The sequence below is a fragment of the Dipodomys ordii genome, unplaced genomic scaffold (assembly GCF_000151885.1).
Source record: "Dipodomys ordii isolate 6190 unplaced genomic scaffold, Dord_2.0 Scaffold60, whole genome shotgun sequence".
Classification (NCBI taxonomy): domain Eukaryota; kingdom Metazoa; phylum Chordata; class Mammalia; order Rodentia; family Heteromyidae; genus Dipodomys; species Dipodomys ordii.
This window is the reverse complement of record NW_012267276.1, coordinates 341,175-354,483: the sequence shown is the minus strand read 5'-3', so window position 1 is coordinate 354,483 and position 13,309 is coordinate 341,175. Positions and strand designations below refer to the sequence as shown.

General features: G+C 38.4%; 1 protein-coding gene across 3 annotated transcripts in view; it reads left to right on the top strand.

Moving 5' to 3' along the window:
- Nucleotides 1-13,309, top strand: part of Ankrd28 (ankyrin repeat domain 28) — a 159,809-nt gene that overhangs the window by 72,025 nt on the left and 74,475 nt on the right. For all 3 annotated transcript variants that reach the window (XM_013022161.1, XM_013022160.1, XM_013022163.1), the window contains exon 3: nucleotides 10,727-10,805. In XM_013022161.1, the coding sequence (XP_012877615.1) occupies nucleotides 10,727-10,805 (79 nt within the window). The remainder of the gene's footprint in view (nucleotides 1-10,726; nucleotides 10,806-13,309) is intronic.

Here is a 13,309-nt window from a genome sequence, read left to right as displayed (position 1 = left end):
TGCCTTCAAAATAACCATTTAACAATGACTAAAACTTTCTTGCCTATTTTTATTTAGGGAAATTAGGTAGTTGCATGTTTTAGTCTTAATTGTATGCACAAAGTATCTTTATGGCATTTATGTAAGAAGTATTAAGGAAAATACATGATTTGAATACATAGGCTTGAAATTAATCATTCTAGTAGGGATTATTTTATACTATATTGAATGTAGTGGTTTCTTTATTTTTTTAAATAAATTTTTATTAAGATTCAGTGATTACATAAATTTCAAAAATTTTACAGTATTGTGGGTTAGTTATACTTGAAGTCATAAACACATTTTAACCTTCACAAGACAAATAGTCATTATCATGGTCTATAAAGTTTGTGAATTCGATGCGCTTTGACAATACAACTATTTCTTCCATATCAGGTGATATGTACATTCTTTCCTTTTGCTTAGTGTAAGCTGTTCCCTTGATTGTAATGGTTTCTAAAAACTGATTTACTGAAAAACTTATAGTCATTTGTTAACCGGTCCTTGTGAAATGTTTAAGAAGAATTCACGTTAGTTATTCTTTAATGGTTTTGTACATTTCTGAGTTTCCTTATCCATTGTTCTCCTTAGATTTTCTGTTTCTTTATAGCTCCCTTTTTTGGTAGCTTATATATGTCTAGTATTCATTTCTAGGTTTTCCAACCCGTGGTAATTTGTTAGACAAAACTCTTAGCGCACGCGTGCACACACACACAGATTTTTGTATCTCACACTGCTCTCAAACTCCCAATTTTTCTGTATTAACCTTCTGAGTACTAGGATTAGGTTTGTACCACCACACCCTGCTCCTACAGAGATGTATGCATGCATACATGTATGTACATGCGAATATGCATGTTTTGGTTTTGAGTTTTGAGTTTGGGTTCTTTTTGTTTTTTGAGGGGGGTCCAGTCGTGGGGCCTAAATTCTGGGCCTGGGCGCTGTCCCTCAGCTCTTCAGCTCAAGGCTAGCACTCTATCACTTGAGCCACAGCGCCACTTCTGGCTTTTTTCTTACGTGGTGCTAAGGAATCAAACCCAGGGCCTCAAGCATGCAAGGCAAGTGCTCTACCACTGAGCCACCTTCCCAGCCCGAGTTTGGGGTTTTATGGATGGTGTATTAGCCTGTTGGTCCTCTGGCTCAGTATGGTCTCTATAGTTTTTTCAACTATAGTTCTTGTCTGTATTTTGTTAGTAGCCTATATTGTAGATGGTAGGTGTGAATATTGTTGTGGCTGTTTTGTTGGGAAAAGTATTACTGCCTAGATGACTGGAAGGCTAGGCTTGGTGGTAGTAACTTTTTGCTCTGCAAATTTGCCTATTTCCTTGGTGAAATATGTATAGATTTAGAAGTCTGACTGGTTTTTTTGGTTTGTTTGTTTTTGTTTTTTGTTTTTTGGTCAGTCATGGGGCTTGAACTCTGGGCTTGGGCGCTGTCCTTGTGCTCTTCAGCTCAAGGCGAGCGCTCTACCGCTTGAGCCACAGTGCCACTTCTGGATTTCTAGTGTTTCATTTTTTTGTTTTTTTTCAATTGGAGATAAGAGTCTCACAGACTTTCCTGCCTGGGCTGGCTTTGAACTGTGATCCTCAGATCTCAGTCTTCTGAGTAGCTAGGATTACAGGCGTGAGCCACTGGTGCCTGGCTGTGACTCTGGGTTTTTTTTACTGAGCTTAGCTAGGGTCTGTGTAGCTACCCAATGTGAACAAAGAGGAATGATGACCATCTCTATGATAGGGGTATGCTGTGTCTCCTAGCCCCCAGGAGGATTGTACTCTAGCAATAGGTCCAGTTTTATGATAGTACCAGGCCATAGCAGCTTAGATCATGGGTGAAGGGATGTGCATCATGGTCGTCTACTCGGTTAAGTAACAAGTTTTTAAACTGTTCAGGGCCTAGGAAGTCCCCTTACTTCCACACACCTCCTCCCCTCCTTTTTTTTTTTTGGTAAGAGTCTTTTGTGTAGTCCTCTACAGTGACGCTAGGGACAGTTAGAGACTCCAGCTTACTATTCCCTCCCTAAGGAGAAATCCATTTTGGCTGCCAGCCAATCTTGGCAAGGCATTGGTTCAGGGCAGAGGGAAGTGTTTTATACTTTGCTCTGTGGTGCTGTGGTATCTTAGCCTTTCATGTTCCACAGGAATCTCATCACTTCCTTGCTACTCCACAATGCATTTCTTTATTGTTCCAGTTGGAATTTAGTGCTATTTAAAAAAATCTTTGTTGTAGTGTTGGGTTTTTTGGTTGTTTATTTTTTTAGTTTTTGGGGGGAGAGGTATAGGTGAACAACTGTCATTTTGCTAACATCCTTATTTTTACTTTTTGAAACATGTAGATGATTAAGAACTTCAAATTACTGAAAAGTAACTCATATTTCAAACCTTATTCTTTTTCCTTTCTTCCTCAGAATCACTCACTGTATTTTTTTCTGGGTTGTGGGGAGGTTGGTCATAGGGCTTCAACTCTGGGCCTTGGCACTGTCCCTTCGCTCTTCCACTCAAGGTGAGCACTCTCCCACTTGAACCACAGTGCCACTTCCAGTTTTCTGGTGGTTTATTGGAGATAAGAGTCTCATGGACTTTACTGCCTGGGCTGGCTTTGAACCGTGATCCTCAGATCTCAGCCTCGTGGGTAGCTAGGATTTACAGGCATGAGCCGCCAGCGCCCAGCTATTCCCAGAAATACTTAATACATCTGAGCCTCTTCATTTAATGCTGTATATTAGAAATTTTTTCATTGATAAGGAAAAGACCACTGAGATCTGTTCCTTGTTCTGAATTGGAAGGTAGTATTTCATTGAAACTTGAATGTACAAGTATCAAATAACTCATTTGATATGTTAATAAATGATAGTTGGGAGTCACAAAAAGTGATCTCTGAATGTTTGAGACAGCATGTATTGCCAGCTGAATGTTAGCATTATCCCCATCTCTGGTCCTCAGTTCTACCCATCCTCTCCCTTCCCTAGAGTTCCCACCATATAGCTGACCACTCTGTCTCTGCCCAGATCTATCTACACACTGACCTGGCAACTAGACCCAGAGTTACCCACCTGGATAGGGGCAGATGCCATATGCTCCCTCACCCTGGGAAGATCTGGCTCCTCTAATAAACCTTATAATCTTTCACCTGTGCCTGCCTGCCTCTGCATGGTCCCCTTGGATGGTTATGATGGATCCTAACGTTTGGTGCCAAAACCCAGAGCTTGAGCTTTTTGTTGATATTATATAGAATACACTGGTAGTTAATATGTTCTTCCTTTCTTAGCCTATACCCACATTACATTATCTTATGTTCAAGTTTGAGTTTAAATAGTGTGAAAAATTAGGCCTTTAAAAAACATTTAGACCAGACATAGGATTACACGCTTGCGATTCCAGTACTATGAAGGCAAAGGCAGGAAAACTGTGTTTGAGGCCAGCCTAGCTACATAGGCAAACCCTATCTCTCCAGTCCACCCACTTCCAACCAAAACAAAGCAAACCAAAGGGTTTTACTCTGTTCTTTGCCTTAGTATTTTACTTAGCTCAGCTGTGTTTAATTCAGTAACTGGGGGGGGGGGGAGTAACTTGCTTTTATTCAATCTATTTTTTTATTGTAAAAATACTGTACAGAGGGGTTACAATTACATGGGCAATGTAATGAGTACATTTCTTATCAAGCATTGTTGCCTCCTCCTTTGTTTCCGCTTCCCATTCCTTCCCATCTCCCCGCCTCCCCCCCCCACAAAGTTGTAAAGTTTATTTTTCAACATAACGTCTTGTACATCCCATTGTTGCATTGAGTCCACCTGTATCCCTATTTAAAACAATTTGTTTTTTCCCTTCCCCTCCACAACTTATACGAACATCAAATACAGTGAAAACAGAGATTATGGATTCCCTTATTTGCAAAACTAGTATATGTCTGAGACAAGCAGAAAGGGTCAGATAAGTTGATGCTAGGCAAAATGAACCCCAAGATAAGGACTCAAATGGTTTTTCTTTCTTGCTGTTGTTTCTAACATATTTATAAGATGATTTCTTTGTTGCTTTGTATGTCCCTCCCCCCACAGTTTATTCAGTCTTTCTATAGTATTTAGCCTATCAGTCATTCCTATTTCATTAGGTTAAATGCTACTTAATTAAATAAATAAAAAGTTAAAATACAAAGCATCATTAACACAAGTTATGGTCACAAATACTCCATCATATGGGGAAAATTGTGTGGGTTAGTAGAAGGCTACTCATCAAAATAGTTAATGTACCAAAATCATTATTCATTTTACTCAGAACACCAAGAATCCTGATTAATCATCTGAATCTGTTAAAGAATGATAAGGAGGGCTGAGAAGGTGGCTCAGTGGTAGAGTTCTTACCTTACATTCATGAGGCCCTGGGTTCAATTCCTCAGCACCACATAAGCAGAAAAGGCTGGAAGTGGCGCTGTGGCTCACGTGGTAGAGCACTAGTCTTGAGCTGAAGAGCTGAGGGACAGCTCCCAGGCCCAGAGATCAGGCCGCACGACCAACAAAAAGAAAAAAAGCTGCAGGTGAGATATGGCTCAAAGTTATTGATCATGAAGGTAAGATTTGTGCTGTTAAACAAGCACAAACACCACAAACACCCCAGAAATTTTTTTAAAAAAGGAATGATAAGGAGCTTCTTGTATTTCATACTTTTAGCTATTTGGGGTCCTCAAAATTATTTGTAACATTTTATTCCCCACAGTTATTCAATAAATGTATGTAATACATATGCAACCATTTATACTGTGCACATGTAGGAATTTGTTCAACTAAAAATATTACTTGAAATTGGATTGCTTAAAGGGGTATTCATTTAATGGAGTAGTCATAAAATATTAATATTTTGCTGGAGGAAGTCAAATATTATTGCTTAATTTTCAGGAATATAGTAAAATACTTATAATTATTTTTCTTTCAAATTTTTTCCTTGTGAATAAGAAAATTATGTTCATATGAGTCACAAAAGTATTGAATCATAGAGTTCCAGACATCTCTCACATACAAGTGACTCATTTTCTATATTCTGTATGGGGTTTTTCTTGGGCTTATTATCTTGTAGCTTAATTTGATTAGATCTGATCATCTTGAAAGAGAAGTTTGTTTTGTTAATGAGTAACACTCAGCCCAGACAAAAAAAACATTCTTTTCAAAATGACATTAGTTGAATAAAATATAGCCAAAATAACTACCTTAGTTGAATAAATCCTGTGTTTTAGTGTTGCCTGGGTATTTCCATGTTAGCTTTTCTATAACAGCTGTTTTGACTTAATTTCTATGCATTGCATTCTGTTTCTTAGGAGCACATATTTAAGTGAAAAGAAGAGACAATTTATCAGAAGTAACACTATACTGACTTCCCTTTTAGTATTTCTTTAACTGTATTTTTTTTGTCTTTTCTTTTTTGGTACTGGGGATTAAACCCAGGACGTTACACTTGTTAGGGAAGTGCTTTGCCACTGAGCTACATCCCAGCCACCCTTTTAGTATTTCTATATGCTATCATTAAGACTTTTGGGATTATCTATGAATATTTAAACCTTCTTTTGCCTACCAGGGTTCCCTGACAACAATTATTCTCAGTGGCTTAGCTATCCCTAGAGCAACTGAGGGATTCTCAAAACCAGAAAATTATTATACAGTGTAGTAAAGTTTTCATTCCCTACAATATTGAGAACTGTAATAATCTAAAATGGTAAGAGACCTCAATTTACTTTATTTTAAAGCTTGTTTCTCTTTTAACAATGTGGAAGTCAGTGGTCCAAACAGTTGTCAGTAAGGAAACTAACTGTTCTATAACAGCATTCAGAAACTTACTTGACAATCTGCAAGGATGTCAGCCAACAGGCATACTTTTACATCTGTTTTCTAGCCTGTGGGGAAATACTTTTCCAGTTCTAGGGAAGTTGCCTCCTTCCCTTTACAAAAAAAAATCTTGCTATGTACCCCAAGCTGACCTAGAACTCACTGTGTAGCCCTAGGATGGCCTTGAATTTAGAATTTTCTTCAGCCTCTCAAAGGCTGGAATTACAAGCATTGCCATGGCTCTTGACTTGTATTTGGCTTTTTTTAGATGACCTGACAATTAAACACACTAAATTTCACTTATCCTGCCATTGATCCACACAATTATAACAACTTCAAAGTTGTCTGAGGATATAGACTCTTTGTGTGAATTTTAAAATAAATACTTCTGGCTGGGTACTGATAGCTTAAAGTCAAGCAATGGCTGAGATTTGGAGGATCAGAGTTTAAAACCAGCCCAGGTAGAAAAGTCCATGAGACTCCATCTCTAAAATAACCAGCAAAAAGTAGGATATGACATGTGGCTCATGTGATAGAGTATCAGCTGAAAATGACCCTGAGTTCAAACTTGAATACTATCAATAAACAGATAACAAGTTTTTTTAATGGTAGATTAAAGAAAAAGGGAGATAGAACAGTGAGCTAGAACAAGGCTCTATAAACAATAATTTTTCAAATACAGCCAAGTCAGTACTACTCTCTCTCCTGTGATTTCAGATGGGTTATAGTAAATAAAAATCCCTAAAAGTGCCAGTGGCTCTCACCTGTAATCACAGCTGCTTGGGAGGCTGTAAGAATGGGAAGGTCTTGTTTCTAATGCAATTATAAGATTATTTCTTTGTTGCTTTGTATGTCCCTCCCTCACAGTATAACCCCTGCTTTCACTGTATTTGATGTCGGTATAATTTGTGGAGGGGAAGGGGAAAAACAAGTGGACCTGTTGCAACAATGAGAAGTACAAGTTGTCATGTCGAAAACGAACTTTACAACTTGGGGGGGTAGATCGTGTGGGGGGGAGGATGGGAAGGGTAAACAGAGGAGGAGGCTACAATGCTTGATAAGAAATGTACTCACTATCTTGCCCATGTAATTGTAACCCCTCTGTACAGTATTTTCACAATAAAAAAAAAAAAAGAATGGAAAGGTCACTGTTTTCAGGCCAGTTAGGGCAAAACAGTTCAAGAGACCACTTCTTAGTACATAGCTTGATGCAGTGGTACATTCCTGTCACCCTAGCTGCATGCAGAGCTAAATTTGGGAGTATCACTTATAACAGGCAATCCCAGAGAGAACAATCATTTCCATAGAGTGAGGTGGTTATTGCATGGTTCACTCTTGTGATCCTAGTGACACTGGAAAGCCTGTAGAGTAAGTAGATTGTGGTGAGGCCTTTGCTCCTTTGGAAAGTGAGAGCCTCACTATCTGAAGAATAACCAGTGGTTGCCCATGTAATTGTAACCCCTCTGTATGGTATTTTCACACACACACACAATTAACCAGTGGAAAACAGAGCTAGAAGCATCACTTAGCAGCATTTTGTCAGCCAAGCATGAGACCATGAGTTTGACCCCCAGTACTGCTTCCCAGCCTCCCCAAATAAATAATAATAATCCCTGGATGTGACATTACTTTAAAATCTTGCTTATCAAACTGGAGAACACTTGTTTGGGAACAGAAGATTCAGGAAGCAATAATACATTAAATATAGTTTCTCTTCCTGAAGAAAGAGTTGAGAGAATATGTACTATATATATATATATATATATATATATATATATATATATATATATATATATAGTGAAAATACTGTACAGAGGGGTTACAATTACATGGCAAGGTAATGAGTACATTTCTTAGCAAGCATTATTGCCTCCTCCTTTGTTTCCCCTTTCCATCCCTTCCCCTCTCCCCCCCACACACACCAAAGTTGTAAAGTTCATTTTCAACGTAACATCTTGTACATCTCATTGTTGCAATAGGTCCACCTATTTAAACAATTTTTTTCCCTTCCCCTGCACAAATTATACCAACACCAAATACAGTGAAAACAGAGGTTATACCATGGGGGAGGGACATACAAAGCAACAAAGAAATCATCTTATAAATATGTTAGAAACAATAGCAAGAAAGAAAAGCGACTTGAGGGGCTGGGAAGGTGGCTCAGTGGTAGAGTGCTTGCCTTGCATGCCTGAGACCCTGGGTTTGATTCCTCAGCACCACATAAGCAAAAAGAAAAAAGCCAGAAGTGGCGCTGTGGCTCAAGTGGTAGATCGCTAGCCTTGAGCTGAAGAGCTGAGGGACAGCGCCCAGGCCCAGAGTTCAGGCCCCACGACCGGACGCCAAAAAAAAACACACACACACAAAAAAACAGATTTGAGTCCTTATCTTGGGGTTCATTTTGCCTAGCATCAACTTATCTGACCCTTTCTGCTTGTCTCAGACATATACTAGTTATTGCAAATAAGGGAAACTATGGGACCTATGTTTCTTTGGGCCTGGCTTACTTCACTTAATATAATTTTTTCCAAGTCTTTCCATTTCCTAACAAATGGGGCATTGTCATTCTTTCTGATGGAGGCATAGAATTCCATTGTGTATATGAGCTTTAAGAGCTTTCTAATAGATCCATTATTTATTGTTACCCAGCATTAGAAAAAAATGTATAATTCAGTAGTAAAGTACAAGTCCTTTTCCTGACTACTTAAATTCCTTGTTTTTTTTTAAAGACACTTGTTTTCATCTAAAAAAGTAGGCCTGTCTATTTTCTTCATGTGATTTTGATGATTGAAGGTGCTTGATGAGAACTCAAAATCTATTAGTAGTTCTTTGCAATCAATTTTCACTTTTTCTTCTTGGAGAATATAATGATCAAAGCAATAGTTCAGAATCAGCAAGCAATAGTTCAGAATCATGCTTCCAGTGCAAGTGGATCACCAGTAGGTAATCCTCAATACCAGTTTCCACAAAGTTTTCTCACAGATACAATCGGCCTGCCTTCTCTAGCTGCTTTCCTAGCCTGGACCTATTCCTTCATTATACAGGAAAAGTGTGATTTATATGATTTCAGTCAGATCTGTTACTAAAATTATCAAGGATTTAGATTCTTGTCTGTAATTTGGTCAAAGTTATGTCTCTTTATGTAGGCTACTAAAAATGTATTTACTAATTTCAAGTAAACACGTAAATTCGATTTCCATCTCTTTTAAAAAATAAAATTTTGTTTGCTCTATAAAAAAAAAAGAATTCCATTGTGTATATATACCACATTTTCTTGATCTATTCATCTACTGAAGGACATATGGGTTGGTTCCATATCTTAGCTATGTAAATCATGCTGCAATAAACATAGTTCTGGTAGCTTTAGTATGGTCTTGTTTGTGATCATTCGGGTAAATGCCCAAAAGTAGGATTGCTGGGTCATAGGGGAGCTCTATATGGAATCTTTTGAGGAACTTTCATACTACTTTCCAAAGTGGTTGAACAAATTTACACTCCCACCAACAGTGTAGTAAGGTTCCCTTCTTTCCACATCCCCTCCAGCATCTGTTGTTATTAGATTTCTTGATTATAGCCATTCTAACTGGGGTGAGGTGGTAATACGTACTTTTTAAATACTAAAACAGACACTGGCTGATTACTTATGATTCATGACTATAATCCTAGCTACTCTGGAAGCTGAGATCTGAGGATTGTTGTTCCAAGCCAGCTCAGGCAGGAGAAAGTCCATGAGACTCTAATCTCAAATTAACTACCAGAAAAACTAAAGTGTGTCTGACTTGGTAGAGGCTGATAGCCTTGAGCAAAATAGCTCAGGTATAGTGTCCCCCTCCTCAGTGGAGGTGGGGTGGGTGGGAATTGGTTGACTATGAAAACAGAACCAGCAGGAACATAAAGAAAAACCTTAAGATTGTTTGAAAGGATGCTTCCAAATCCTCAGAGACATTTTCCTTAATGCCATTATGAGTACTTCTTCTTTTTTTTTTTTTTTTTGCGGGTGCGGGGCGGGGGAGTCTGGTCGTGGGGCCTGAACTCTGGGCCTGGGCGCTGTCCCTCAGCTCTTCAGCTCAAGGCTAGCACTCTACCACTTGAGCCACAGCGCCACTTCTGGCATTTTTCTTTTTGCTTATGTGGTGCTGAGGAATCAAACCCAGGGCCTCATGCATGCAAGGCAAGCGCTCTACCACTGAGCCACCTTCCCAGCCCCCATTATGAGTACTTCTTGTAAACATTTTTATAAGCAAATCTTTGAGGTTAAATTTGTGTTTATTTAAGTCTACAGTTGTAAACTGTAAAATTGTAATATACTGGCAAAAAGAAAAGAGTGGTATGCGAAATAATCAACATTCATTGTTCAAAGAAAGTAAGAGACTTCCTTTGTCATCTAATTACTCTTTCATACACATTATACATGTTGAGTATCCTTTACCCAAATGCTTGGGAGCAGATTGTTCCAGATTTCAGATTTTGAATATTTACATATGAGATTTCTTGAGTATGAGCCCTAAGTCTGACTATGAGATTTATTTTTATTTAATATGTTCTTTTTACACATAGGCTTCCAAAGGTAATTTTACAAGATATTTTAAAATAATTTTTGGGACATGAAGCAAGATTTTTTGATAGGGAATTTTCTGCTGTGGTGTCACGTCAGCACTCAAAAGCTTTTCACATTTAGCATATTTCAGATTTTAAAAATAGACATGCTCAACCAAAGCCATTGTTAAGTTCTTCCACCCTCACCTCCCCATACTGTAGAGGTTTTCATTTACTTGGCAAAAGAATAGTCTGTGTTTTATTAATTGAGTTGTGGAAATAACATTGTAATAACTTTTTTTCTTCACTTAGTGTATTAAAATTAGCTTTATTTTTAAAATGATTTTCTATCTTTCCTTGTTATCACAGGACAATGAAAAGAGAACACCATTACATGCTGCTGCCTATCTTGGAGATGCAGAAATCATTGAACTGCTTATTTTATCTGGTATGGTAATGTGTATACTTTATCACAATATTTCAAGCATAATTGGCTTTTCCTATGAAATTTGGTTCTTAATAATTGTTTTGTAAGCTATATGTTTATTTACTCTAAAATTCTGACCAGATGGCCTATTTTGAGTTTTTAGACTACATTACAGAACAGACAGTTGCTTCCCATGTATAGGTCATACTATAATAAACAGGCAGTGAATGCAAATTATGTTCAAAGATGGTAAGTGCTATGGAAAAGGAGATCAACATAATAGGAGTGAATAAGTTTTACAAAAGACATTACATAGAGAATTAGTAGGAGAGTTACTAGGAGATGATTGCATTTCTTCAAAGGAAGGGGAAAGGATGGCTCAGACCAAGTGCAGCTGGATAGGTGGTAACAGTCACTATAGATATATTTTTAAGGCAGTGTTGTCAGGATTCATGGCTTTTTAAGGGTCTGTAAAATTGCTTTTAAATAAGTTTGCTTTATTTTTAATTCTTTCTAAATTATTCAAGTTTTATGATTTGAATACTAATCATCTCTTTTACCGAGTAGCTCCTGTTATGATCAGAGTGCTCATTGTCCTAAAATAAACAATCAAACAGACCTTAGAAATATTCTTGTTATTGTCAGGTTAATAATGATTTTCAGGAAAGCTTACACATAGTTAAGTTGATATTGTTTTCTTTTTTCATCACTGGATATTGAAGCTACTGCCTCACCCATGCTAGGCAAGCCTCCACCAATTGAGCCATGCTCCTTGACTCTTTTGTTTCGAGTCTAAATCTCCCTAACTTTGTCCAGACTTGCCTTCAACTTATAATTCTTTTACCTTCACCTCCTGCCATCACCTTGCAAGTAGCTGGGGTAATAGGTGTGCACCTCTACACCTGACTTAATTTTGTATTGCCATATTGAACAGATATATGCATAGGGAAATTGGAGTAATATCATTCTTTTGACATTTTGTTAGGCACAGAAGAGCTGAAATTTTCTATGGAGATCTCATCAGATAGTATATGTAAGAATTTTACATTGGGGGCTGGGAAGGTGGCTCAGTGGTAGAGCGTTTGCCTTGCGTGCCTGAGGCCCTGGTTCGATTCCTCAGCACCACATAAGCAAAAAGAAAAAAGCCAGAAGTGGCGCTGTGGCTCAAGTTATAGAGCGCTAGCCTTGAGCTGAAGAGCTCAGGGACAGCACACCCAGGACCAGAGTTCAGGCCCCACGACCAGACCCTCCCCACCCCCCAAAAAAAAGAATTTTACATTGGAAGTGGCGCTGTAGCTCAAGTGGTAGAGCGCTTTCCTTGAGCTGAAGAGCTGAGTGACAGTGCTCAGGCCCAGAGTTCAAGCCCCACAACCAACAACAAAAAAAAGAATTTTACATTGTAAATTCATAAAATTTTTCATACCTGGTTTTTATTTCAAATTTCATGATCATATAGAATTAAATATATTTAGATATGGATCCAATTAATTTTGTTAATTTTCTTTATGAATTACTTATTCCCTGACACACTTGCTGAAATTTAGTAAAGAACCAAGAAAGTTCAATTGTCGGTTCTGGGGGAACTCAGGGTCTATACACTGTCCTTGCCTGAGCTTTTTGGCTCAAGGCTAGCACTCTACTACTTTGAGACACAGCACCATTTCCTGTTTTCTGGTGGTTAATTGGAGATAAAAGTCTCATGGACTTTCCTGTCCTGGCTGGCTTTGAACCACAATCCTCAGATCTCAGCTTCCTGAGTAGCTAGGATTATAGGTATCAGCCACCAGTTCCTGGCTCCTTTTCCTTTTAATTAGGCATCTTTATAATCATTTTAAGTTGATAGTTACAATTTATATATGGAATTTTTGTCACAAACATCATCTAAGGAATTTTCTGTGCTAGAAACTTGCCTCTGAAAAGTATGTTCCTTCCCCCATCCCCTTTTTGTGCTGGTACCTGGGCTTGAATTCAAGGTCTCAGACAAGAGCTCAATTTTTCTGGTTCATTGTTGGTGCTCTACCACTTGAGCCAACACTTCTACTCTGAGTTTTTTTGACCTTTGCTATCACCTCTTATTCTCAAGTTAATTTATTGGGGGAAGGAATCATAAAGGTAAAACTACAAAATAATGTGAACCTATTTTTGGGCCAGGGACATCTCATTTAACAAAAACTAAATTATTACCACTTTAGGGTTGTCTGTTTAAACTCTCTGAGGTCTGACTTGTGACTTTGCCCTGTTATACTCACAGGGTTTCTCAGCTATCTTAGTTCTCTGATGTAAGTGGAGGTTTGACTCCAGGTTAAAAGTCTTTACACATATATTACATTTTTTTGGGGGGGAGGTCCGGTCGTGGGGCCTGAACTCTGGGCCTGGACGCTGTCCCTCAGCTCTTCAGCTCAAGGCTAGCGCTCTACCACTTGAGCCATAGCGCCACTTGCGGCTTTTTTCTTATGTGGTGCTGAGGAATTGAACCCAGGGCCTCTGGCATGCAAAGCAAGCGCTCTACCACTGAGCCACCTTCC